This window comes from Bidens hawaiensis, unplaced genomic scaffold (assembly GCF_021521415.1).
Source record: "Bidens hawaiensis isolate Kalapana, Puna unplaced genomic scaffold, B.hawaiensis_p1.1 tig00035914_1, whole genome shotgun sequence".
In the NCBI taxonomy this organism is placed as follows: domain Eukaryota; kingdom Viridiplantae; phylum Streptophyta; class Magnoliopsida; order Asterales; family Asteraceae; genus Bidens; species Bidens hawaiensis.
Window position 1 is genome coordinate 90,365 of NW_027496253.1, and position 24,050 is coordinate 114,414.

General features: G+C 38.7%; 2 protein-coding genes and 3 pseudogenes across 4 annotated transcripts; 3 read left to right on the forward strand and 2 right to left on the reverse strand.

Moving 5' to 3' along the window:
* The first annotated feature begins 375 nt into the window (after window positions 1-375).
* LOC143587893 (mitochondrial succinate-fumarate transporter 1 pseudogene) lies at window positions 376-3,471 on the forward strand (annotated as a pseudogene). Its single transcript, XR_013144991.1, has 2 exons — window positions 376-792; window positions 2,904-3,471. The product of XR_013144991.1 is annotated as a mitochondrial succinate-fumarate transporter 1 pseudogene (transcript).
* Window positions 3,472-5,354: 1,883 nt separating this feature from the next.
* On the forward strand, window positions 5,355-7,865 carry LOC143587886 (histone-lysine N-methyltransferase, H3 lysine-9 specific SUVH1-like; annotated as a pseudogene).
* Window positions 7,866-9,719: 1,854 nt separating this feature from the next.
* Window positions 9,720-12,318, reverse strand: LOC143587897 (fructokinase-like 1, chloroplastic pseudogene; annotated as a pseudogene). The gene is made up of 2 exons (XR_013144992.1): window positions 11,641-12,318; window positions 9,720-10,431 (listed from the first exon to the last, which is right to left on the reverse strand). The product of XR_013144992.1 is annotated as a fructokinase-like 1, chloroplastic pseudogene (transcript).
* A 5,185-nt stretch (window positions 12,319-17,503) lies between these two features.
* On the forward strand, window positions 17,504-21,261 carry LOC143587898 (chloride channel protein CLC-e). The gene is made up of 7 exons (XM_077069058.1): window positions 17,504-17,815; window positions 17,895-18,279; window positions 18,353-18,553; window positions 19,124-19,593; window positions 20,095-20,496; window positions 20,894-21,072; window positions 21,146-21,261. Exons 1-7 carry the CDS (start codon window positions 17,504-17,506, stop codon window positions 21,189-21,191), a joined length of 1,995 nt encoding a protein of 664 aa, XP_076925173.1. The 3' UTR covers window positions 21,192-21,261.
* Window positions 21,262-21,635: 374 nt separating this feature from the next.
* Window positions 21,636-23,670, reverse strand: LOC143587887 (L-type lectin-domain containing receptor kinase V.9-like). The gene has a single exon (XM_077069049.1). It carries the CDS (start codon window positions 23,525-23,527, stop codon window positions 21,674-21,676), a length of 1,854 nt encoding a protein of 617 aa, XP_076925164.1. The 5' UTR covers window positions 23,528-23,670; the 3' UTR covers window positions 21,636-21,673.
* Window positions 23,671-24,050: the final 380 nt, after the last annotated feature.

Sequence of the window (24,050 nt, forward strand, 5' to 3'; positions counted from 1 at the left end):
TATGGCAAACTTGTAAAAAATAAAATGTGTAGGGACTAAAGATAAAATATGAAAACTAGAGGATAAAAAGTAAAAAAAAAAAAAAGACTATTGAACAATGTGAAAAGTTGCAAATTATATTAATGAAGAGAAAAACTTTGTTTTTAGTCCCTAGAAGAATGAAGAGTGAAATGAGACACAACTCAAATAAAATTAGTTACATCATTCACCACCAAGTAAATTCATAATCATCGCTTCGCTGCAGATAGATTACTTTCCGACGCCGGAACTCAAAGTAAGTAATAATAAGCTTCTCTTTCTCTGGTAATCAATCTCTCATGTTTGCAGTAGATCTCACCGCCGTTACTTTCTCCGTTCACACCTACAGATTATTGAATGGCGAACAACGCCGCCGATGAAACCCCAACATCAAATTCAAAACCAAAACCTGTAATCCCTGCCTATGTGAAAGCCATCTCGGGTTCACTGGGTGGGATAGTGGAGGCCTCATGTCTCCAGCCCATCGATGTTATCAAGACCAGGCTGCAGCTGGATCGGACCGGCACCCACAAGGGCATTCTCCACTGCGGCACCACCACCGCCAAGACCGAAGGCGTCCGTGCCCTCTGGAAGGGCCTTACCCCCTTCGCCACCCACCTCACCTTGAAGTACGCCCTGCGCTTGGGCTCCAATGCCCTCCTTCAATCCGCATTTAAGGACGCCCACACCGGAAAGATCAGCGATGGCGCCAGGTTCATTTCTGGCTTTGGTGCCGGTGTTATCGAAGCGCTTGCTATTGTCACCCCATTTGAGGTCAGCTCCTGCCCCTTTATATTATACATTTATATGGTGTTATATGACTTCGTAGTAGTTGAAATGAAGCCTTTTTATGGTATCTCATTCACACAAATTGTCACTTTATGATGCATGTCTTGCTAGTCACTCAATTCAATTCAATTCCCACCTTATATGATGATGAAACAAAGCACGTACGCACGGTACAGCACATTGGAATCTTCTTTTATTGCAGCATACCCTTTACATAATTAAGAAGGCTTCTTGAAAACTTTAAAGGGCGTTTATAATTCTTCCCGAGATTATATATAATAATAATAATAATAATAATAATAATAATAATAATAGCATAACCGAGCTTCAACTTGTCTATGGAAACAAGTACCCCACCATTTTCAGCCTCAAGACATTGTGCGTTGTACAAAATCCTTGAAAACACTCCTCTTTGCATTGAGACTAGTTTCACTACTTCCCTGTGCTTCCAATGTTGATGCACACCTTCTATTACACCATCAAAAACACCTCGTCGCCCTAAAATCCAACAGTATTATTCTTATTATCGTTATCAAAATTTATTATTTTCTTTTTCTAAAAATTTAGTATGAGAGTTTTACTTACCATGTACTAATGTACTATCCATCTTTCTTAAAAACTCTCACTCTTCTCTTGTTATAACCTCTCGGTCCTCGCTTGGCTCAGCCGGCTCCCATGATGACTTTAGCTTTGCCAACTCTTTTGACGCCTCATTTATCTTTATTAAAAGCTGCAAAATAATATCTTTTTTAGCCTATCTTCATTTCTCACAACTAAAATAACAACTGGAAATAAAATAACTGAAAGCACGCATACGATTAAATTCTTCCGCTCTTGAATTCATATTTCTTTTTCTAATTTTAGCTTCTCGGCTTCTACTTGAATTTCGGTTTCATTAATTCCACCATTGAATACCTCATGTTCTGATTGAATAATTTGAAACTCTTTTAATGTACCCACAGTGCTAACATCTAATGACGGTTGGTCAAGATAGTCAAACGTTTGAACTGTATTAGCGTGTGCGGTTTCATCTTGAAGTTGGAAGCTTTTAATCTCTGTTTCTCGGTTGGTAACAAGATCTGCAACGTTGGGAGGAAGGAAATCTTTGCCTCTGTAAAGTATTATATAGAATTTATTACGTAGTAATAACACTCCGCCAGTGAGAACCTGAACCTGTAAACAAACTAATAAATTTTAGCTTCTGAATTAATAGCATGATCCTCCTCCTCCTCCTCCTCCTCGGGTTTGTTATCGGGTGATTTCTTGTTATTTTGAGGTTTTGAAAAGTCTAGAACTTGATTGGGTTCAAGAACAAGAGGGGTTTTCATACATGGGGCTGTTTTGGTGGCTGAATTTGGCGGATTTGGGTTAAAGTTTAGATTGTTATCATGGATTTCATGGGTGTGATTCTTGATTTTCTTCACCTCATCCTCATCCTCATCCTCATCCTCATCCTCATCCTCCTCCTCCTCATCATCATCATCATCATCATCATCATCATCATCATCATCATCATCATCATCCTGTAATTCTTGATTTTCTTGTTCAAGATTATCTATACTTTTCGGGTTTGTTATCGGGTGATTTCTTGTTATTTTGAGGTTTTGAAAAGTCTAGAACTTGATTGGGTTCAAGAACAAGAGGGGTTTTCATACATGGGGCTGTTTTGGTGGCTGAATTTGGCGGATTTGGGTTAAAGTTAAGATTGTTATCATGGATTTCATGGGTGTGGTTTGAGGAGTTGATTATTTTAGGGAAGTTTGAAGGTTTTGAGAGTATTGTGTGGGAGTGGCTGACATTGTGATGAAAGCTAAATTCTCAGGTTGAGTTGCAGTGTGTATAGAGAGATCTATCATCTATTCAAGTGATTGTTTTAAATATCTTTGGCATGCATCATCTACGTCGCGTGAATGATTGATATTAAAACTATGTTATGTTTTGGGTAGTTAAAGCGCAACGTAGACGTCTCTTATCAAATCAAAATAGTTGAGCTAAAAAGGGCTGCTTATTTATTTATCTATTTATTTCGAATAATCTTTATCCAAAGATTTAGAAAATTATTGAAAAGTAATATTGCTGCCTTCTTAAATCTGCAGGTGGTAAAAATAAGGCTGCAGCAACAAAAGGGACTGAGTCATGAACTTCTTAAGTACAAGGGTCCCATCCATTGTGCTCGGTTAATCGTGCGTGAAGAAGGCCTACGCGGGCTATGGTCAGGGGCGTCCCCGACGGTTATGCGCAACGGTACAAACCAGGCAGTTATGTTCACAGCCAAGAACACTTTCGACAAATTATTATGGAGGAAGCACGAAGGCGATGGGAAGGTCCTTCAACCATGGCAATCCATGGTATCTGGATTCCTAGCTGGAACCGCAGGCCCTATATGCACAGGTCCTTTTGATGTAGTCAAAACAAGGCTCATGGCTCAAAGCCGTGGGTCTGATGGTGGGTTGAAGTATAAAGGGATGGTTCATGCGATTGTGACTATATATAGTGAAGAAGGGGTGCGTGCTCTGTGGAAAGGTCTTCTTCCACGGTTGATGCGTATCCCACCCGGGCAGGCTATTATGTGGGGTGTGGCTGACCAGGTTATAGGCGTTTACGAGACCAAATATATTCATGATAATAAGATACCGTTAGTGTAGCTAAGGTTACAAGAAATGGTTTGTTAGTTTGTTATTTGGCTAGTAAGTAGCAGATAGCAATAATTGCATTGGATTTGAGATGAATAATGATTGGGCTTTTTCTTTTCAAGTTCATGACTCAGTCTGTGGCCTATTTTGTAAAGCCATTATGGGTTGAATGATTCAGATGATGATGATGTTTTTTGTGTTATTGCCTGCTTGCTTGTGAGTTTGGGTATTGAGCATATACAAACCTGTTTATGAGTTTGGGTACAAATCAATAACACCCAACATTGGCCCGATTACTGGAAAAAGGTGTTGCTCAGCTGTAGCACAACCCGTAAAAATATATTTTATTTATATTTATATAAATGTTCAGTTCATTTTTAATAATTAGTCGCCGCATTCTCGCTCGTGTTGATATTTCCCTTCACTGAATGAGCAAAGTATTAGTTGCACAAGTTACATCCATTGGGCCTACAAAATTGCATTTGAAAAGGTGTTGGATCATCGGCTTGGCTATTCTGAATGTGTAGTGTATACATGCTTGGAACAAAGAAAATGACAAATCAATTGGCTATTCTGAAAATCCAATCCAACAGAGTCAAGCCTGAAGTCTTGTACCGAGCATAAATACTTTAATCAGCCTTTTTATTTCATCTCGTTGTTAAGAGGGATCACAGTCCTCACCTTTAAAATGAGTTCGTATTTGCTTATAAAAATAGGGATGTTATTTCGTACACTCATCATTTTCCATCTTGCCATACATCCATCATACAAGTTGTGTATCTCTAATACGACTCGTATGGTGAGTGTTTGAATAAATGAAGGGGTGCATGAATAACTAAAGCCTAAAAATATGTTTCGTATACATATGCTATTCATTACTTCTTATCCATTGGATTCATTAGTATTCACGCGAATATCAGATATATTCGTTTATGGTCTTATATGATTTACCAATTATCCAAAGCTGTTTCATGCAAACAGACCAAACACTAGAAAGCATGTATTGACCACCAACATGTGTTCATACCTTTCGTATTTGACACTTTTGGTTTTCTAGTGTCTGAGACTTTATATCTATTTAGTCATGTATAATGAGGTCATGAATAGTAATGTTATGACCCTACATTTTATGGATGTTAAAACAATTTAGTTTTGTTATTTAAAAAGGGCCTGATGTGCATTTGTATTGTATTTGCCTTCTTGTATCAATGTAACTAGTCGACTACTTTTTAATAAAATGTATAATTTATAAATAAAAAAATAAGATGAAAAAGATAAACTAAACAAGTAGGGCCCGATTTCGTCTTGTTTAATTTATGAGAGCTCGATCTTGCTTCGTACCGAGCTTTATTTCCAAAGCTCAAATTCGAGGTAGTTTTTTTTTCAAGCTCGAGCTTCGTATAAGCTTTTAAAAACACATTTCAAGTAGCTTACAAGCGACTTAGCTCGTTTATAGTTTATTATTATAGTTGTTTAAAAAAAAAAGATAAAGATAATAATTAGTAAAATGAGGCGTGATTTCCTCTACATTTATATTTTATTATAATATAATTTGTACCTAGATTAGGGTGTGACTCCAAGATAGAATAGATTAAATCTAAAATGACTAACACCACCACCACCAAGTAAAATCAATCAACTTCGTCGTTTCGCTGCGGATAGATTACTTTCCGACGCCGGAACTCACTCAAACTCAAAGTAAGTAATAATAATCAATTAATCAATCTCTCATATTTCTAGATCTCACCCCCGTTTTCTTCTATTTCAATTAACACTTCACTTTTACACAATTACTTTCTCCGTTCACACATTGATTCATTTCAGATCTCTGTGTTTTACTATTTGCCTCGTTGATTTTTACGTTTATGTTAGGTTGGTTATTACTACCGGTTAGGGTTTTAGGGCTTGTATTTCATGTTTTTAGGGTTAATCTTGTCCATCCTAGATCCGGATTATTAATTAACCCTAGGTTTGAATTTGCATGTTTCAGGTTGACAATTTAAACTCAATTTGTGGTCCGACTTGCACTGTTTGGCGTTATATGGAGATTTTAGCAGACAATTGTGACTTTCAGGGTTTAATTTGAACAACCTTTTTTTTTTAAATTAATCTTCTGTTTTTATTTGAGAGGTTTAGTTAACCTATTTCAAGAGATTGAGATTAATGGAAGCCAATTTAGATTCCGATCCTTCTGCTCCGATTGACAAATCTAGGGTTATGTCTGTTAAGCCATTGAGATGTCTGGTTCCGATATTTCCATCACAAGCGGGCTCTTCTGCTTCACCACAGGCTCCACCCTTTGCGTTTGGAGCTCCGTCTGGCTCGTTTCCACCTGGTGCCGCCCAGTTTTTCCCTTTTGTTGGGTCAACCGAGCCTCTGAGGCCGGTTAATGTAGCGGTGCCGGATCAAGGACGGTCCAACACTAATGCTATCCCGTCACCAGTTCCGTTGAATTCTTTTAGGATCCCGCCAGCTGCTCCACCGCCAGCAAATAATAGTGGCAGAGGTCGGCCGAGAGGCAGTACCAAGACTCATGTTCAGGAACAGTATGATGATGGTTATGCACAAAATGATAGTTATGAAAACGGGTTTACCATTGACACGGAGGATAGCAGTGATGCGGCCAAGCGAAAACGTAAAGCGCGTAAGATTGTAAAGGGACCACAAGCGGTAGCTATATCTAACTCAGAAGTTGATATCGATCATCTGGTTAATGATCTTTTACGAGCGTTTAATCTCGTGGATATCAATACATCACTTCAGGCTGATAGTGATCATGATTTGGTCCAACGTGTTGTTATGGTGTATAATTTACTCGGAAGAAAAATCATGCAGCTTGATGATGCAAAAGGCGTTATTCCCGGTATATCACGACGGGCCGATTTAAGATCAGGCACAATCTTGATGAACAAAAACGCACGGGCCAATACCAAAAGACGGGTCGGTGCGGTACCAGGTGTGAATATTGGTATTAAAGACGTTATTCCGAATGGAGTTATGCTTAGCTGGACTTCACGCACCAATCATGGCGGGAATCGATTATTTAAGTTTTAAAGTTAGTGGCGATGAAGAACCGATTGCTGTTAGCATTGTTTCTTCAGGTGGATATGAAGATGATGGTGATGACGGTGAGGTTTTAATTTATAGCGGTCAAGGTGGTGTTCAAAGAAACGATAAATTAGTTATGGATCAAAAGCTTGAAAGAGGTAATCTTGCTTTAGAAAGAAGTTTGCATAAAGGTAACGAGGTACGGGTCGTTCGCGGTATTAAAGACGGGACAAGTATAACCGGGAAGATATACGTTTATGACGGCGTTTACAAGCTCCATGAGTCTTGGATCGAGAAAGGGAAGTCTGGTTGTAATGTTTTCAAGTATAAACTGATTCGGGTCCCGGGTCAACCCGAAGGGTTTATGTTATGGAAGTCGATTCAACAGTGGAGAGACGGTGTTGCTACACGGGTTGGTGTTATTTTACCCGATCTTACTTCAGGTGCAGAGAATACACCGATTTGCCTTGTGAATGATGTGGACGCTGAAAAGGGTCCCGACTATTTTACTTACTCTACGAGTTTAAAATACGCGAAACCGTATCAATCTTCGAAATCTTTAAGCTGTAAATGCTCTAATGGGTGTCAACCCGCCACTAACTGCCCGTGTGTTGAAAGAAATGGCGGGTATCTTCCGTATTCAAATGGTGGTGTTCTTTTAAGTCATAATTCAGTAATTCATGAGTGCGGGCCGTCTTGTTTATGTCCTTCAACTTGTAGAAACAGGGTTTCTCAAACGGGCCTCAAACTCCGTTTGGAAGTGTTCAGAACGAAGAATAAAGGTTGGGGACTTAGGTCGTGGGACCCGATCCGGGCTGGAGCGTTTATATGTGAGTATGCAGGTGAGGTGATTGAAAATGGTAGTGATAGTGATGATGATTACATACTTGATACAACTCGAGCTTTTGACCCGTTGGAGCCCGTTCCTACTGATGAACATGTTAAGCCTCCATTTCCTTTAATTGTTAGTGCCAAGAATAAAGGAAATGCGGGTCGGTTTATGAATCATAGCTGTACACCTAATGTTTATTGGCAACCGATTTTGCGTGAAAACGAAGAGGAATCGTATCTACATATTGGTTTTTATGCAATCAAACACATTCCTCCTTTGCATGAACTGACTTTTAATTATGGAACACCGCCTGTTGAGAAGAAAACTGGGCCCCTGAAGAAAAAATGTTTGTGTGGATCAACCAAATGCAAAGGTTACTTCTACTAAGGTTTCCACATGAAGTTGGTGAAGATTGTGATGAAGCATGTTGCTCTCTTGTAAAAGGTTAGGATTCTGTTTTTTAACCTTTAGTATGATGTTATTTAGAGCATGTTTTTGTGGTTTTGTTTGTTTTTTTTTTCTTTTTTCTTTTTTTTTTGTGTGTTCTAATTGTAGGTGTCTGAATTTGGGACTTAATATGTTGCTAGTTATGGTTAAATTTTCATTTTTAGAGCTGAATTCATTTGTAGCTTAGTTACCTTTTACAGTTGTTTGCTATGATGTGTGATAATGCATCTATAATAGTTTCTCTTGGTGGGTGTTCGCTGTCCGGTTTTGCTGATTTTGATGAAAGTTCTGGGTTTGAACCATTAAGTACGGTTTTGGGGAACGCCAAATTGATTGGAGTGGCTTGTGTGAGTTGGTTTTATCGGTTTAACAGTTTGCTATTGATGATAAAATTATTGGTTTTTATTTAAAATATATGAGCACCCTATAAACATTGTTTGGATACCATCTGATAGTTGGCAGTGGTGCTGTGTTTGTATTTTCAGTTTGGAAATCAAGCGTTTAAATTCAATTTTAGATTCTAATGTATTAGTGCTGTGTAACTAGCGAGCCGAGCCAGCTTTGACTAGAGCTTGTGCTTGAAGCTAACCTAGCCAGCACCGTTTTTAATGGGCTGAAATATTCAAGTTGCTTGAACTTGAAGTTAAACGAGCCAGCTCTGCTTGTTTATTCCAAAAGCTGAATTTTGAGCTCAAGTCAGCTTGTTTAAATTATGTAAACTTTTAATTTTTTTAATTCTCATAAAAAATTAATATTATAGACTTATGGTGAAGTTTAATAGACTTTTGCTATGAATCATTTTATTTGTGTTATTAATAGGTAAAATGCAATGATATTATGAAAGCAAGTGGGAATTATACTACACGCCGATTTCCTTTGAATAAAAGTTAAAAATCAAAATCAGTTGTTGAATAAACATTCTATTCTTACTTTTATGAGAGAGAGTTTTGACAAAAATGGTACTTTAATAAATTTATTTGTACTTTTTTTCATGGGGCCAGGTTCTTATATTATTTTAATAAAGATACTTTTAACTTTCTTAGTTACAAAACCACTCACTTTTTAATATCATTTTCTTTTTTGAAATTTTTATTGTTTAAACTGAATTGTCTGAATAAAAAGATTATAAAATTTGTTACTATTCATAGCTTTTTTCTTCACATTTACAAAACTGCAAAAAAGAGTAATCGCAAATCAGTAACAAGTTTGAGGTGAAGGTTTGGAATCCTGCGAGGTGCATATATTGTAATCACTAATAGTAACATATTTGAAGCCTCTTAAAAATATCTTGGTAGCGAGGTACCTATAAATTCCAATCCGATTAATCCCGACTAATCCCTAGTAATACCGATTAATCACAAGTATCTTTAATATGTGTAGGTTAAGACTATCAAGTTTGAAATCTATTTCATTTAGATAACTTTGTTATACTATGTAAAATAATTTTTAAGTATTAAATTTGAGTGGTTTTTGAACTTGGGGGCTGTTTGATTACATTTGATGGAAACATTTGATTCATTCTGACTTCAGACTGTTTAATTCCAGACAGAAAATCATCTAAATAATTAAAATTGGGTATGAATCATTCAGACTCATGTTATTACTGAATAGGACAAAGGCTTATTCAGATTTGACTCGTTCAGATATGAATGAACCAAACAACACACAAAAACCTTTAGTGGAAAGGTTCAAGTGTTCCAACTCATTATTTTCACTTACAACATGTTAAATAGTGGATTTATTTTCTTTTTCATGCTTGAAGTTTAGATTACATCGAAACAGAAGGTAAGTGGGCAACAAGCTACGCCGCTACCGAATACATGTTATCCAATTTTAAAATATAACAGTATGTTGGAAGTTTTTTAAATTTTAAAAATGACTGCACCCACTACAACCTTAAAAAGAGTTACAACAACCTAAACTAACTACAAGCAATAACCAAAACTTGGTTTCTACAATTCATCAAAAATGTCACCACATTGAAGGCACATAAACCTGTTCTTTCAGATTCTGAGTAGCACTTTCTGTCGGAAAACCTCTAACCGCCCCAATAGTCCACTGTGATATAATCCCAGCCGCGATAGCAAACCGAAGCTGCCGTTCCAAAACATCCTGATTTTCAAACATTTCTGGTTGACTAGTCAACTTCCTCAAAATACCTGCCACAACCGCATCACCTGACCCTGTTCTGTCACAGGTAAAAGGGGTGATCAACACATCCTCAGTCCCCACAACCACCCCATCAAACAAAGGCGAATAATAATGGACCCGAAGTGTGCCATCTGTCACGAACAAAAACTTTAGATTATCGTGCCATAACGGTGCGATTTCTTCCCGCGTGTAATGATAATAATCTTTTCCCTTTTGTTTTGTGTCGTCGAAAGATTCTGCAAAGTATTGAGGGGTGTAATCTCTTCGTTTTTGGTGGTAGTGCTCGTCAAGAAGGAACTCGAGTTCTTGTTTGCTGACCTCGATGATGTCAGCCTGTTCCCATGCTTTGTTTATTATTTTTCGAGTCTGGTGTCGGGATTTCCATAATGGTAATGGGAGGTTCATGTCGAAGAATATTAGGCTACCGAATTTTTTTGACCATGAAATTGCTTTAAATAACGCAGCTTGCGAGTCGGATAATAGAACTTCTGAATTGAAATGGAATATTCTTGCCTGTAATAAAAGAAAAACATATGTTGCTTTGTCAAAACATAGATTAATAACAATCAATTTTGACACTAAAAAGTCAATTAAGAACAATCAACGATTGACAATGGCTAGGCCTGCAAACAAACCAATGTCCAATGAACAGTTTGTGAACAGTTCGGCAGGAAGTTTGTTTATTTAAGAAATGAATGAACAAGAACAAAAAATTGTTCATTTAACATGAACATGCTCCATTCATTTATTTATGTTTTCTGGTTTATGTTTATTTAATATATTTATTTTAAACTTTCTTGGCCAATTACAACTTAGTCTAGTTTTAATAAATTTTTAGGCCCAACCGTTCATCTATGTTCTTTTATGTCCGTTCTTCACATTATTTTAACTGGTTTTAGATCAGTTAGGGTAAATCACATCCCTTCCCCTATATTTTGTGAGGGGGTTTTGCAAATAATGTGTTATATATGTTCGCTTACATTCTTAAATTGTTCGTTTATACAGTTAACAAACGAACACGAACATGCTGGTTTTCTTAAAAACAAGAAACAAACAAAAAAACCTTGTTCGCATTTAATAGTTCGTGCTCAATCATTTGTTCAGTTAAAGTTAAACGACCAAACATTAACATGCTCCATTTGTGTTCATTTTGTTCACTTACAAGCCTAACAATAGCATTGAAGCGTATCAAGTCACTATCAACAACTTCATTTGAAAACGCATGAACAAATGTCTTGTTCATTCTTTATGTTCATTTAAATTCGTTTATGTTCGTTCGTTTAGATTCATTTACGTTCTTTGGTTTACGTATGTTTAAGTGCATTCGTTAATATATTTAATTAATTATTTAAACATTTTTGGCCCATTACAACTTAGTCTAGTTTTAATATATTTTTAGGCCCAGCCATTCATCAACGTTCATTTATGTCCGTTCTTCACATTATTTTAAGTGCTTTTAGCTCACTTATGTGCCATATTTATTTGTTTGTTTACGTTCTTAAACTGTTCGCTAATACAGTTAACGAAGAAACACAAACATTCTCATTTTCTTAAAAAACAAAAAAAACCTTGCTCGTTTAATTGTTTGTGGTTGATTAAATTTAAACGAACGAACATGAGCTTGCTCAATTTGTGTTCATTCTGTTCGTTTACAAGACTAACAATCAATAAACAATACAGTCCAAATTAATTATAGAGCATTTGTGAACCAAACATTATTACCTCTTTAAGCACTGCAAGATTCAATTCAGAAGTGAGCAAACTATCCTCAACCGAATCCCGAACCTTCTCGGCTTTCATATTCCCCTTCGCATCGACCACAATCTTCATATACGCACACCCGGTTTTCCCATTTCCATCAATTTTCACCCCTCGAGTCTGCACATTCTCCTTATTCATCATCAACACCAACTCCCTCCCAAACTCATCATCCCCAACCTTGCCCATGACGGCCGCGCGTCCCCCGAGCCTAACTTGGGCTATGGCGACGTTGGAAGGCGGTCCGCCGGGTGCCCTAGCGAACTCCGGTGGGTCCCACTGCAGCATCTTCCACTCAGAGTACATGTCAGGGTGCATCTGCTGGTCTGAAACCCTGACAGTTGGTACGAATTCCTTTTGTACGGCTCCGAAGCAGCAGACGAGTGGAGGATCTTCGTACGGAAAGTCGATTCCGTCATCGAAGTCTTCCTCCACTAATTTGTCGTCTTCTCCTTCTTTATTGATGCTGTTTTCAGTTGTTTTTAATTCCGAGTCTTGTCGTCTGCTGGTGGTGGTCTTTTTCCGGCCACGGCGTTTCGGTGGTGAGGAGACGGTGTTGTCGCCGTTGACGGAGGCTTTAGGTGTGTGAGTTAACGGAACGGAGGTACGGAAGCAGGGTGTTGAGTGAAGAACAAACGCCATTGACGGTGGTTAGGGTGGGTTTTCCTTATCTGGGAGAAAGGATTCAATAAAAAAAACTTTTTTATTTATGGGCATAATGGAAAATGATCCAAAGGAAGAGAGAGATTCCGTATATAGTCCATGAAAATCTAATATTCCATAAATAGTCCATCCAAAATAATCGGACCCAATAGGTTTGAAACAATTTCGATGGTTTTGACCAGCCATTAAGAAACTGCCAAGTGTCTCACTACCTACCTACCCCCGATGGTTTTCCAATGAAATCCGTCTTGACCGATAATTTTGGAATGAAAATCATCTTCCATGAAAACCATCTCCAAAAATCATGAAAATCCGTGTTTTTTTTAAATTCATCTGAGCAGATGAATTTCAAGTGAATTTCGTCTTCGAAGATAATTTTCAAAAAAACATGCACCACCATCATGATCTCCACTTTCCGGCCATCACCCCACCACCCCGCCGAAAATGTGTGATGATGATGGGCAGGTAATAGAGGTGATGTTTGCCGGAAAAATAGGAGTGGTGGTGGTGGCGGCAGTGGGTGGGGTGGTGGCCGAAAAGCGGAGATCATGATGGTGGTGCATGTTTTTTTGAAAATTATCTTCGAAGATGAAATTCACTTGAAATTTATCTACTCAGATGAATTTCAAAAAAACACGGATTTTCATGATTTTTGGAGATGGTTTTCATGGAAGATGATTTTCATTTCAAAATTATCGGTCCAGACGGATTTCATTGGAAAACCATCGGGGTAGGTGGGCAGTGAGACACTTGGCAGTTTCTTAGTGGCTGGTCAAAACCATCGAAATTGTTTCAAACCTATCGGGTCCGATTGTTTTGGATGGACTATTTGTGGAATATTAGATTTTCATGGACTATACAGGGAATCTCTCTCTTCTTTTGGATCATTTTCAGATTTTTCCCTAATAATAATAATAAGAGTAAACAGCGGTTTTCGTCCATGTAGTTTGTCAAATTTGCGTTTTTGTCCAATTGTTTCAAATTTACGATTTTTATTCACCGGTTGCTTCTCCTACGATAGGTCACTGGTTCACGTCTAGTGTCAAATGACTAAGGGTGATGAAATCCTGTCATAAGTAGACTTGAGAAAAATGTTATTTAGAAGTAACAAAGTTAAATATGGTTTTAAGTCGACAAAATTCTCAGCTTTACAAACAAAAAATAGTATATAATTAAAGAAATTAAAACAAGAAGCTAAATACGGTTTTTATTTTTTTATTTTTTGGTAATTTCAGTTGTATGATACCTTACCAACACCTTTTCTTCTTTCAGTAGAGCTAATTTTAACGACTCTTGTATTATGAATTAATCAATCAAAAATTGTAACGTGCTTGGTTTGTAAAATGGCAAATGGAATCAGAATTCAAAAAAAAAGTTAAATTAATAAAATTACCCTTATTTAAATATCACCACCCCCATTCATTGTCTCATTCAAGAAAATGAGAAATAGCCGTTTGATAGATGATTATTGTACAGAAAATTTTTTTTCCTAAAATCTCTGATACATGATTCATGATAAAAAATTAAAAAAATGAATAAACACCACAAGCATTTTTTTTATTTTTAATTCAATAGTTGCAAAAAATTATCATGAAAAATGAAAAGAGAAATAACTTTTGTTACACAATTTATCTTTTTAAGTTGGAAAGGGGCTTTATGATAATGTTTAAACATTCGATTGGAGTGCTTTGAATTTCATGGGATATTACAAGAAGGAAAGTTAAATTCAAATGAATGGGTGAATGTTTTTCAATTCCATTGTCTTCCATTACCAACCAAACAAAATCGAAGAAGGAATGTTTTCCAATTCACATATCAATTTTTTAAAATTTTATAAACCAGACGACCCTTAGAAAAAAAAAAGTTGTAAGTCATTTTGTCATCACCATACTAAACATAATTAAAACTTAATCCGCAATGAATTGTTTATTGGATTACATCGAAACAGAAGGCAAGCGGACAACAAGCTGCGCCGCTACCCCTTTTTGAATCGCAAAACCCAATCTTTTAAAAACTATATTTGCTGATCTTGGAGTCATAACATTACTATGCATGACCCGCTGAACACGGGTAAGTAGCTCCACAGCTTCAGGCGCGAGTAAACCAAAAGTGTCAAAAGCAAAAGGAATAAATACATGTTGGTTGTCAAGACACGCATTTTCATGTTTTGCCACCTTACCTGAGGCAGCTTTTAATACGGCTTGACTGACCGCGAAACCACTACTCCCTAAGCCCACCAAAGGAGAAACCTCTGTTAAATCCACACACACGTGTTTCCCTCCTATCCATCCAAACACCAAAATGTCAGCCGGTCGAAGAGATGATCTTCCCTCCGACGGGTCAGTCAGGAAATTCACAGGTGCTTATTTCTTAACAGAAATTCCAGCTCGCCTGAATATATCAAAGAGCACATCCCTAACCAGATCGTGTCGGTACTTGAACCCCGGGAGCTCTTTACAGTGCACCGTGTGCTCCCCATATGAGTCTAAACACGCTTTACGACAAACAAGACATATCTCATCAACCGGAAATAGAGGAATCATAAAGCGATACTTAAGGATACTACGATACTCCACTGGAGACATATGCTGGCCTAACCCATCTATAGGGATAGCAAGAAGAAAATCTTGAGCATGTGATGCTTGTAGACACTCAAAAATGGCTTTTTGTCTGCTTGTCGTGTTAAAGTGTGACTCCATATCGTGAACAATTTTACTAAAAAGAGTGCTCGCCAATGCATGCTGGGCTTTAAAGGGGTCGGTCTCTTTGTTAGAGAAACTGCTAAAATCGAAGCTTGGAATCATATCACGAAGACAAGCCAGAGCACAAGAATAATCAGAATCCATCCCACATATACCACTGTCTCGCAAAATGTGATCCTGAAGCACCCACGATTGGGCTCTCGATGCCACAAACGCATAAGAGGAAGCCTCTACTGCCGAATACAACCCAAAACCCCCATTCTTAATGGGTAAGGAAGCAAGTCGCCATTGGAGGTCTCCAAAGAAATGACCTCCACAAACTACAATGTCCTCGATCGCCTCACGCAATCCCTTGTCAAAAAACACCGCTGCCTCCATCATGTGTACAGGTTGGCATGTTTTCAAACCGAAGAAAAGTTTAGCAATACCCATACATGATCGAAGCAAAAGTAACTCACTCTGCGGGTCACCAAGTTTTGGGAGAAGACGCATCAAATCAACAACATTAGTAGCTCTCTTCTTTGCCAAACCCTTAATAAACCCGGTGTCTTTACTAACAGCTCCCCCAAGAAGCTTCACCCCTAATAATGGTCTCCCGATGTCAGCAGGGAATAAACCGTCACGAGACTTCGTACCATCACAAGAAGGCCAAAATAGCTCAGTTTTCTTAATATTCTGTTCAAGACCCAAAGTTGGACCCGTCACCTTAATGATATCCAGCACTTTAGCCACTTCCATTGAATCTCCAATGACTGTCCCATCATCAAGATACCAGGCATGAAGAAGAAGCTTGCAATTGTCTCGAATCTGATGCACAAGGGGGTGTAAAACCAAGGAAAAAAGGAGTGGTCCCAATGGGTCTCCTTGTTGAACCCCTGTGGTGGACCAAATATTATCATCCCCAAGATATAGTCTTGATGGCTGCCCATATAAAAATTCCACCCACAAGGAAATAGAAGGGCATCTGATCCTTACCTCATGAAGTAAAGCTGATCTATCCACCATATTAAATGCATTAGAAAAATCAACTGTAAGCATTGCAAGAGACCCATCAGTGTGGTGCTCACTCAATACCCTGTTGGCGCTATGTACTATGGCCTCCGCACCACCCGACACATCAACCCCAAACTGGAAATCATTAAGGTATTTGTTCATTTCTTTGCCAACCCCTTTCATAGCCACCTTAGAAACCAAACGCCTCCATATAGTACCCACTGTATATTAGGTATTCCGCTTTTTCCACAAGATTTAATATATTTAGATTCAATTAACAAAGTGTCAACTGCAGTAGTGTAAGGAAAAGGTATTAAAATGTGTTTTTTTTGTTATGTAATGACCAAAAACTCACGCTACTAAATCCGCACGCTGCGGCAGTTACTAAACGAAAAGTAAAACCCCAAAAATATAGCGTGTTCGGTTAATTAGTTACTAATATATGTGAGTCCATTAGAAAAAGAATACAAAAAGAAAATACCTTAATGATTTCCAGTTTGGGGTTGATGTGTAAAAAGCGGAATGCGCTAGTCCACTTCGGGTCGCCGGTTCATTTATCTTCTTTGATTAAGGAGATAAAAATATAAAAGTGTTAGGGTTATCTTTGGATAAAAAATAAAGTGTGACTAGTTTCCTCTTGTAACGAATAAGGGTTGATGGGTGTTGGGTAGACGTACTGTGTCACTTTTTGTGCGTTTAGTGTTTGTATTGGTTGGTCTAGTCTAGCGTCAACCGTTCAAAAGAATATATAAAATTATTTTACATTAGATTATGGGCTGGGTGGGCTTCATAGTCCAGCCTGATGGATATATATTTATTTATTTAATACTAAGCATTCCCAGCCTCAAACTGTGGCACAATATCGCATTGTATATATCTGTAACTGTAAGGAACTCGTTTGCTGCTAAGTTTGTTGATTGCTAATTGGCTTGTTTGTTGGCAGATCATTTGATCCTAAATGTCATGGATTCTCTCTAATTAAGGTAATTTGCTGATTATTAGTTTCAGTTGGAGTAAACTATGTACTCAACCACTTAGTTAGTTAACCTATGTGTAGTTGAGGGGTGGGGGGTTTCGACACGTGGCGTCACGTCTGCAATGGGCTATTTTCATTTTAGGGGGTGTACTGGCGTTGTCGCCCTTTTTAAATTTTTATTACTATTTCAACCCACACAACCGGCGACAAAGGTATGTCAACCCCCCGCCCCTCAACATATCACCCAAAAATCGCCTGGGGCGGTGTTTTCGACCAAACTCGTCCAAAAAACCTGCCTTTTTTCGCCCACTACGCATGGCCTTAGTGAGTGAGTTAGTTTGGTCTGGTTGGTTTTAATTTTTCAAGGGTAGTGGTTTTGGTTTTTGATAATTATTAATGGCTTTTATGGTCCAAATTATTAATATCCATATCCTCCTCCATCCGTTAGGCTTAAAGCTGTGGTGGTAAAGTTGGCAAGTGGTGTTGTTTATGGATGGTGAGCATATGCGTGCGAGGGTCTCCGGTTGCCCTTCTTTTTCTTCATCGTGTGTCTTTGTATAATAATAATAATAATAAGCCTCCTCATGTCTTTCGCCTCCCCAGTGGTTTCCAGCCTCCTCGGAGGATTGTTAGAGCCGCATTGCCAGCTCCTCCTAAAGACCATCAAGTTCCTCCTCTTTCAGAAACTAATAATAATAATAATAATAATAATAATAATAACAATAATAATAATAATGGGGGCATAATCTCCGCCTGTTTTGTTGGTCTACTCACCGGTCTCTGTGTCGTCATCTTCAACAACACAGTAAGTTAATAATGATCGTGACATATTGGTTATTTTTTACCCTCTCAAAACTATACTATTATTATGTTTTGGTCATTAGGTGCATGAAATTCGTGATCTTTGCTGGGATGGAATCCCATCTCGAGGCGCATCATGGTTAAGATCAGAATTGCCACATGACAACATATGGCAGCGTGTTATCTTGATCCCAACTTGTGGCGGATTGGCTGTTAGCCTCTTGAACATCTTCCGAACTGCTTTGGAAGATGGCGATGAAAATTCATCATTGAAAGCTGTTCTGCAACCAATACTTAACGCAGTAGCCGCTGCTGTAACACTTGGAACCGGGAATTCTCTCGGCCCTGAAGGCCCAAGTGTTGACATTGGCTCATCAGTCGCTAAAGGAGTTGCTTCATTGTATGACCGAGATGCTCAAACTAAGCTTTCTCTTAAAGCTGCAGGCTCAGCTGCTGGAATTTCATCTGGTTGAGATATCGTCGCCTATTTCTGATGCCAAACCTATGATTCTGTTACTTACTTACACTATGTGTATTGCAGGTTTCAATGCGGCCGTTGCAGGTTGTTTTTTTGCTGTGGAGTCGGTTTTGTGGCCATCGCCGGCTGAGTCATCGTTATCACTGACAAATACCACATCAACAGTCATTCTTAGTGCTGTGATAGCTTCTGTTGTTTCGGAAATTGGTCTTGGATCCGAACCTGCATTTACTGTTCCAAACTATGATTTCCGCTCGCCAAGTGGTATGATATCTCAAACCCACCAACAACAAAATGAAAACAAGCCCACCAACAAAATGAAAAGAAAAAAAAACCCTTCTAAAGTTAATAAAGAAAAAATAAATCTTACTATTAATGTTAGTAGTATAGTTAGTACATTTGTTACTATTGTGTTATTATGTTATTGTTACTATTAGTATAATAATTTTTTTTTATATTAACATTATTACTATTATATAATTGCACTATAACCGGTGCTAGAAAAAATCGAGCGAGCCTTCCGTTGCTCGTGTAGAAACCGCACTAAGCTGCTTGCTCATTTACAAGTAACCGGGCCGAAATAGAACTGAACCGCTTGCTCAGTTTTTCTAAATAAGTTTTTTTTAATAGAAAATGAATAAGCGACTTGGTCCGATTTAAGATCGGTTGTAAACGAGCAAGCATTTCGTTCCAAACTATGATTTTCTTTTACCAACTCGGTTCGATTTCGGCTCGGCTCGTTTCTACTTTCTTATGGTAATCGTAACATACTTGTTAGAAGCCTGATATCCGCCAAAAGAGTGGATTTATCGAACCTTGTTTTTGTTGTTTCAGAGCTCCCACTGTATCTTCTGCTCGGCATCTTTTGTGGGCTGGTTTCGTTGAGCTTATCTTGGTGCACGTCATGGATGGTAGCAGCTGCCGAAAAGATTCAGAACACATCTGGCATACCAAAGGCAGTTTTCCCTGTAGTGGGTGGTTTGACTGTTGGACTTATAGCTTTACTATACCCTGAAGTCCTTTACTGGGGCTTTGATAATGTTGACACCCTCTTAGAAACCCGACCATTTGTCAAAGGCCTCAATGTAGATCTACTGCTGCAGTTGATAGCGGTTAAAGTAGTTGCAACCGCCTTTTGTCGTGCATCTGGATTGGTTGGAGGCTACTATGCCCCCTCACTTTTTATTGGGGCGGCTACAGGAATGGCGTATGGGAAATTATTAGCTTCTCTCATTTCTCAACTCAATCCAATCTTTCATCTTTCAGGCGTTATGGATGTTGCATCACCACAAGCATATGCTCTGGTAATGTATATTTTTTGTTAGAGAAAGTTGGGCAAATGGCCCCTAAACCACATTGCGAGTTTGGTTTCCAGATTTTAAAAAGTGCAAATTTAGGGTAAGCTTTTGTGAGAGGGTTGGACATTTCGTCCTCACCAAACTAACTTGGAATCCTAATAAAATACTCTTTTAAACTATCTCTTAACATCAACGTCATTACCTTCGATTATCTCCTGAACCTTTGGTTTTGCATTGATCTAAGGTGATTAAGTTGACGTTAAGAGTTCTGTAGTTTGAAAGAGTATTTTATTAGTCTTCCAAATTTGAAAAGACAAAATTACCCTTAAATGAATGGCACGTGAGATCATTTTTCCGTTAAAGCCTTACTGAGATTTGTTGGCCCACACACAAACTTAATCAATATGCGTAAATTAAGGATCAAAGACCATCTGTGTGGTTTTCTCTAGTTGTTAATTCCAAACTCTCTCATCCTCGCCATCTGAAATTAATAAGTTTGTTGCGCAGGTTGGCATGGCTGCTACACTTGCTGGGGTGTGTGAGGTGCCTCTTACTGCGGTTTTGCTGTTATTTGAGCTAACACAGGACTACCGCATAGTGTTGCCACTTCTAGGTGCTGTGGGGTTGTCTTCATGGATCACATCATGGTCTGGTAAGAGAACACCCAAACCTCACAGTAGTGACGGTGACCAGGATAAAAAGAAGCTTCTCGTCTCACAAGCCATGAAAACGCACTATGTGACGGTGCTCATGAATACCAAACTAACAGAAGTAGTGGCTCTAATGCTGGCAGAGAAGCAATCTTGTGCTATCATAGTTGATGATGATAAACTCTTGATAGGTTTACTCACTCTTGGAGACATACAAGAATTTTGTAAATTATCAAAAGAAGCAAACAAAATATCTCAGGTATGTTTAAAGGACTAGCTTCTATGGCAAAACAGGTCTACACGTGTTAAAGCACGACACGATTTACACGGTAGCTAAACACGAACACGACACGATATTTTCTTCAGTACATAAGATACTTTAATAAAAATCAAATCATAACATCCATACAAGAACAATTTACAATGCCATTTGGAATGGGTCTTTGACTCTTTAGTAATATAAAATTTAGTATATTTAAAATATATGTGTGTGTGTGTGTGTGTGTGTAATGTATTAGACACAATTTATTCGTGTCACAAAATCTGTTAAGCTCAAGCTAAAAGCTGTTTAACTCTGTGTCGTGTCACAGCCCTACTTGTATCATAGTAGTTGAATATTTTTCACCTACTAATGGAATGGAGGATCAATGTTTCAGGTGTCTCAAGTATGTAGTATGAATAATAATACGTGTGAAACGGTAACGCTAACACCCATGATGAATCTATACTCGGCTGAGTTGATTATGAATACGCATGGCGCATACTACCTCCCAGTTATTTCAGAGGACATCCCTGTTGGTATCTTAGACAAAGAATGTATCGATCTAGCTTGCAGGTGGGCAAATCTATCATCATTTTTTTTAATGAAATTATCATCTTGGTTACTTGAGTGAGTTGTAATTGTGCAGGGCTTTGGCAACAAGAGAATACCTTTCCACACTCACAAATTCATAATTTATTAGTTTGTATGTATAATTCTTCTCTTATGGTGAATGTAAATATTCATTTCATCCTGATCATTTTGATGATTATGGGATATTCTTTACATTCACCAAAAAACATCAGTAAACACAAGTCAAAACCATAGATCATGTGCTCTCAAAGCTTCTAATACTATCTGTCTATCTTGGGTGTAGATGATCACCTCTCATGTATTGAGCCGAGCACACGACTGTTAAGAGTGTCATTCCAAGTCTGATTTGCGCAAAGATTATTTGTTGTAAATCTAGAAATAGGTATGCTGTACGCATAGAAACTCCATATAACAATGTCAAACACACACGTTAACGCATATTGATTTTGTGCACTTTATAACTACTACTATACCATCACATGACCAAATCGTGAAACAAACAAACAAACAAACAAATAAATAAATAAATACGTCTTAAAAACAAAAAAAAACATCTTCTCAAAAGTCACAACACTTCACCTGATCATCGGCCGGATGAAAGAAACGACTCGGTGGCCGGCAACGACGCTGTACTATACTGAATCTGCGAAAAATAAGCACTAGACGACGCATCACCAAGTCGACCCGAATAATCCTCCCGTATATCCAACACTGTATCAAAATCCTCCGGCAACGGTTCCTGTTTCCTCAAAAACCTCAAAACCTGTGACATGCTTGGTCTCACCGCGGCCACACTGTGCGAACACAACAACCCAATCTTCAAAACCAACCCCATTTCCTCAGCATCCATCTCTTGTTCAAGTTTCGGGTCAACCGTCTTTAACAACTCCCCTTTAAACCAGCAATCCAACACCCAGTCCACCAAGATCACTGCTTCCTGCCGCCCTTTCACCTCCACCGGCCGCCGCCCACACACCACCTCCAAACAAAACGCCCCAAAAGCGAAAATATCCGTCGCAGTCGTCGCCTTACCCTTTCTAGCTAACTCGGGTGCGATATACCCTAAAGTCCCTGCTAGGTGCGTCGTCTTCGCTTCATTCCCATTATCACTAAACCGCGCAAGTCCAAAATCTCCTAACTTAGCATTTAAATCCGCGTCTAGTAACACATTGCTCGCTTTAACATCTCTATGGATTATAACCTCAACCCATTCCTCGTGCAAATACGCTAACGCTTCGGCCACACCAGTTATTATCTTAACCCTCTGTTTCCACGTCAAAATCATCGACGAATTCGAATTAAACAACAAACTATCCAAGCTCAAATTCGGCATATAATCATACACAAGAAACAACTCCCCTTTTCGTCGACAATACCCGAGAAGTCTAACCAAATTCGGGTGACGTAACCGCCCGATCGTCGCAATCTCCGCCACAAACTCCTTCATACCCTGACCCGATTCATGCCACACTTTCTTCACAGCCACCTGAGCCCCTAATTCCGGCAACGTCCCTTTGTAAACCTGACCAAAACCGCCTTTCCCAAGTAACTCACTTTCCTTAAACCCTTTCGTTGCTTTGTATAAATCTTTGTATGAAAACCGATGAGGTCCGTACTGAACTTCCCATCCTTCGAGTACCTCTGCGAACTTACGTTTTCGTTTAATGTACAAAAATACCCCCACAATCGAAGCGGAAGTAATAATTAACAATGCAGATACGGATGCCCCAAGTATGATTATCAAGTGTTTCCTTTTGTTTGACTTCGCTTTGACCGGTAACGCCGGGACGCTAGAAACGTCGATTTCGTCGGGTTTTCCATTCATTTTAAAGCTCCAAGCGAGCACGTAAAACTTTTCGAGTAAAACACCCGTAGCAGAAGTGAAACCAACGAACATTTGTTCTAATAAATACGGAGACAAGTCTTTATGTAACGAAGCTAACGGTTTTTTGGGTTTTTTTAAATGTAAAGGCGAAACAGTGACGTTTAACTGTTTTAAAACGCCGTCGTATTCGATCCAGGCTCTAATTCGTTGTGAGCTAGCTAGGGTTAGGTTAACGAACTCGCCGGTTTCGTCGTTGTAGTAACCGGCGGTGGCGGCGAAGACTGACACGACACTGTTGATGTCGAGTCCGATGTGGTTACTGTCGATGTCGGCGAGTTCTAGGTTTTTGAACGTGTCGAGTTCGAGTGCTACGACGTGGTTTGAGCTGTTGCCGTCGTTAGTGCGGTTGAATAGGCCTAAATGTTGAGACGATGACGCGTCGATGACGTCTTTGGACGGTGCGATGGCGAACGTCATGCCGTGGAACGTGTAGCGTGGATCGTCCGGTACGATTCCGAACACGAATGACGTGGCGAATGATACGGCCGAACCGGACGGTGACGGTTTGAACCGGAATGGACGGGAGTAGAAGGTGTGGCCGACGCCGGACATTTGAGTTTCGTTCGTGTGAGTCACGTGACCGTCCGGTTGGATTTCGCGTACGCCGTCGAGTTGTGAGTCGGTGAATATGAACGAGAAGCCATCTCCGGCGCCGGCGACGGTGGTGCCGAGTAATAGTAATAGTAGTGTTACTGTGAGTGTGGATAATTTGATTGAGAACATAATATTATTATTATTATTATTAGGGTTAGGGTTTTGAAATTGGGAAAATTGGGGATTGGATTGAATGTTAAGATGAAGGTGAAGGAATCTTTTGGTCATTGAAGTGATGAAAAAGAGGAAGAGAGTTTATGTTTATTATTAATATTATTATCCTGTCAAAGTTTCAAGGCTGACAATTTGGACTTATGTGTTGCAATTTGAAGGAAAGTGGTGATTTGTTTATGAATATTAAAATGGATAGATTGGTATGATTAGGTATTTGGTAGAGTATTTAATGGTGAAAGTTGTAGCTTTTAAATGTCACAATTATTGTATATGTGTTCAAAGGTTATATATTACATGGGAGCATGTG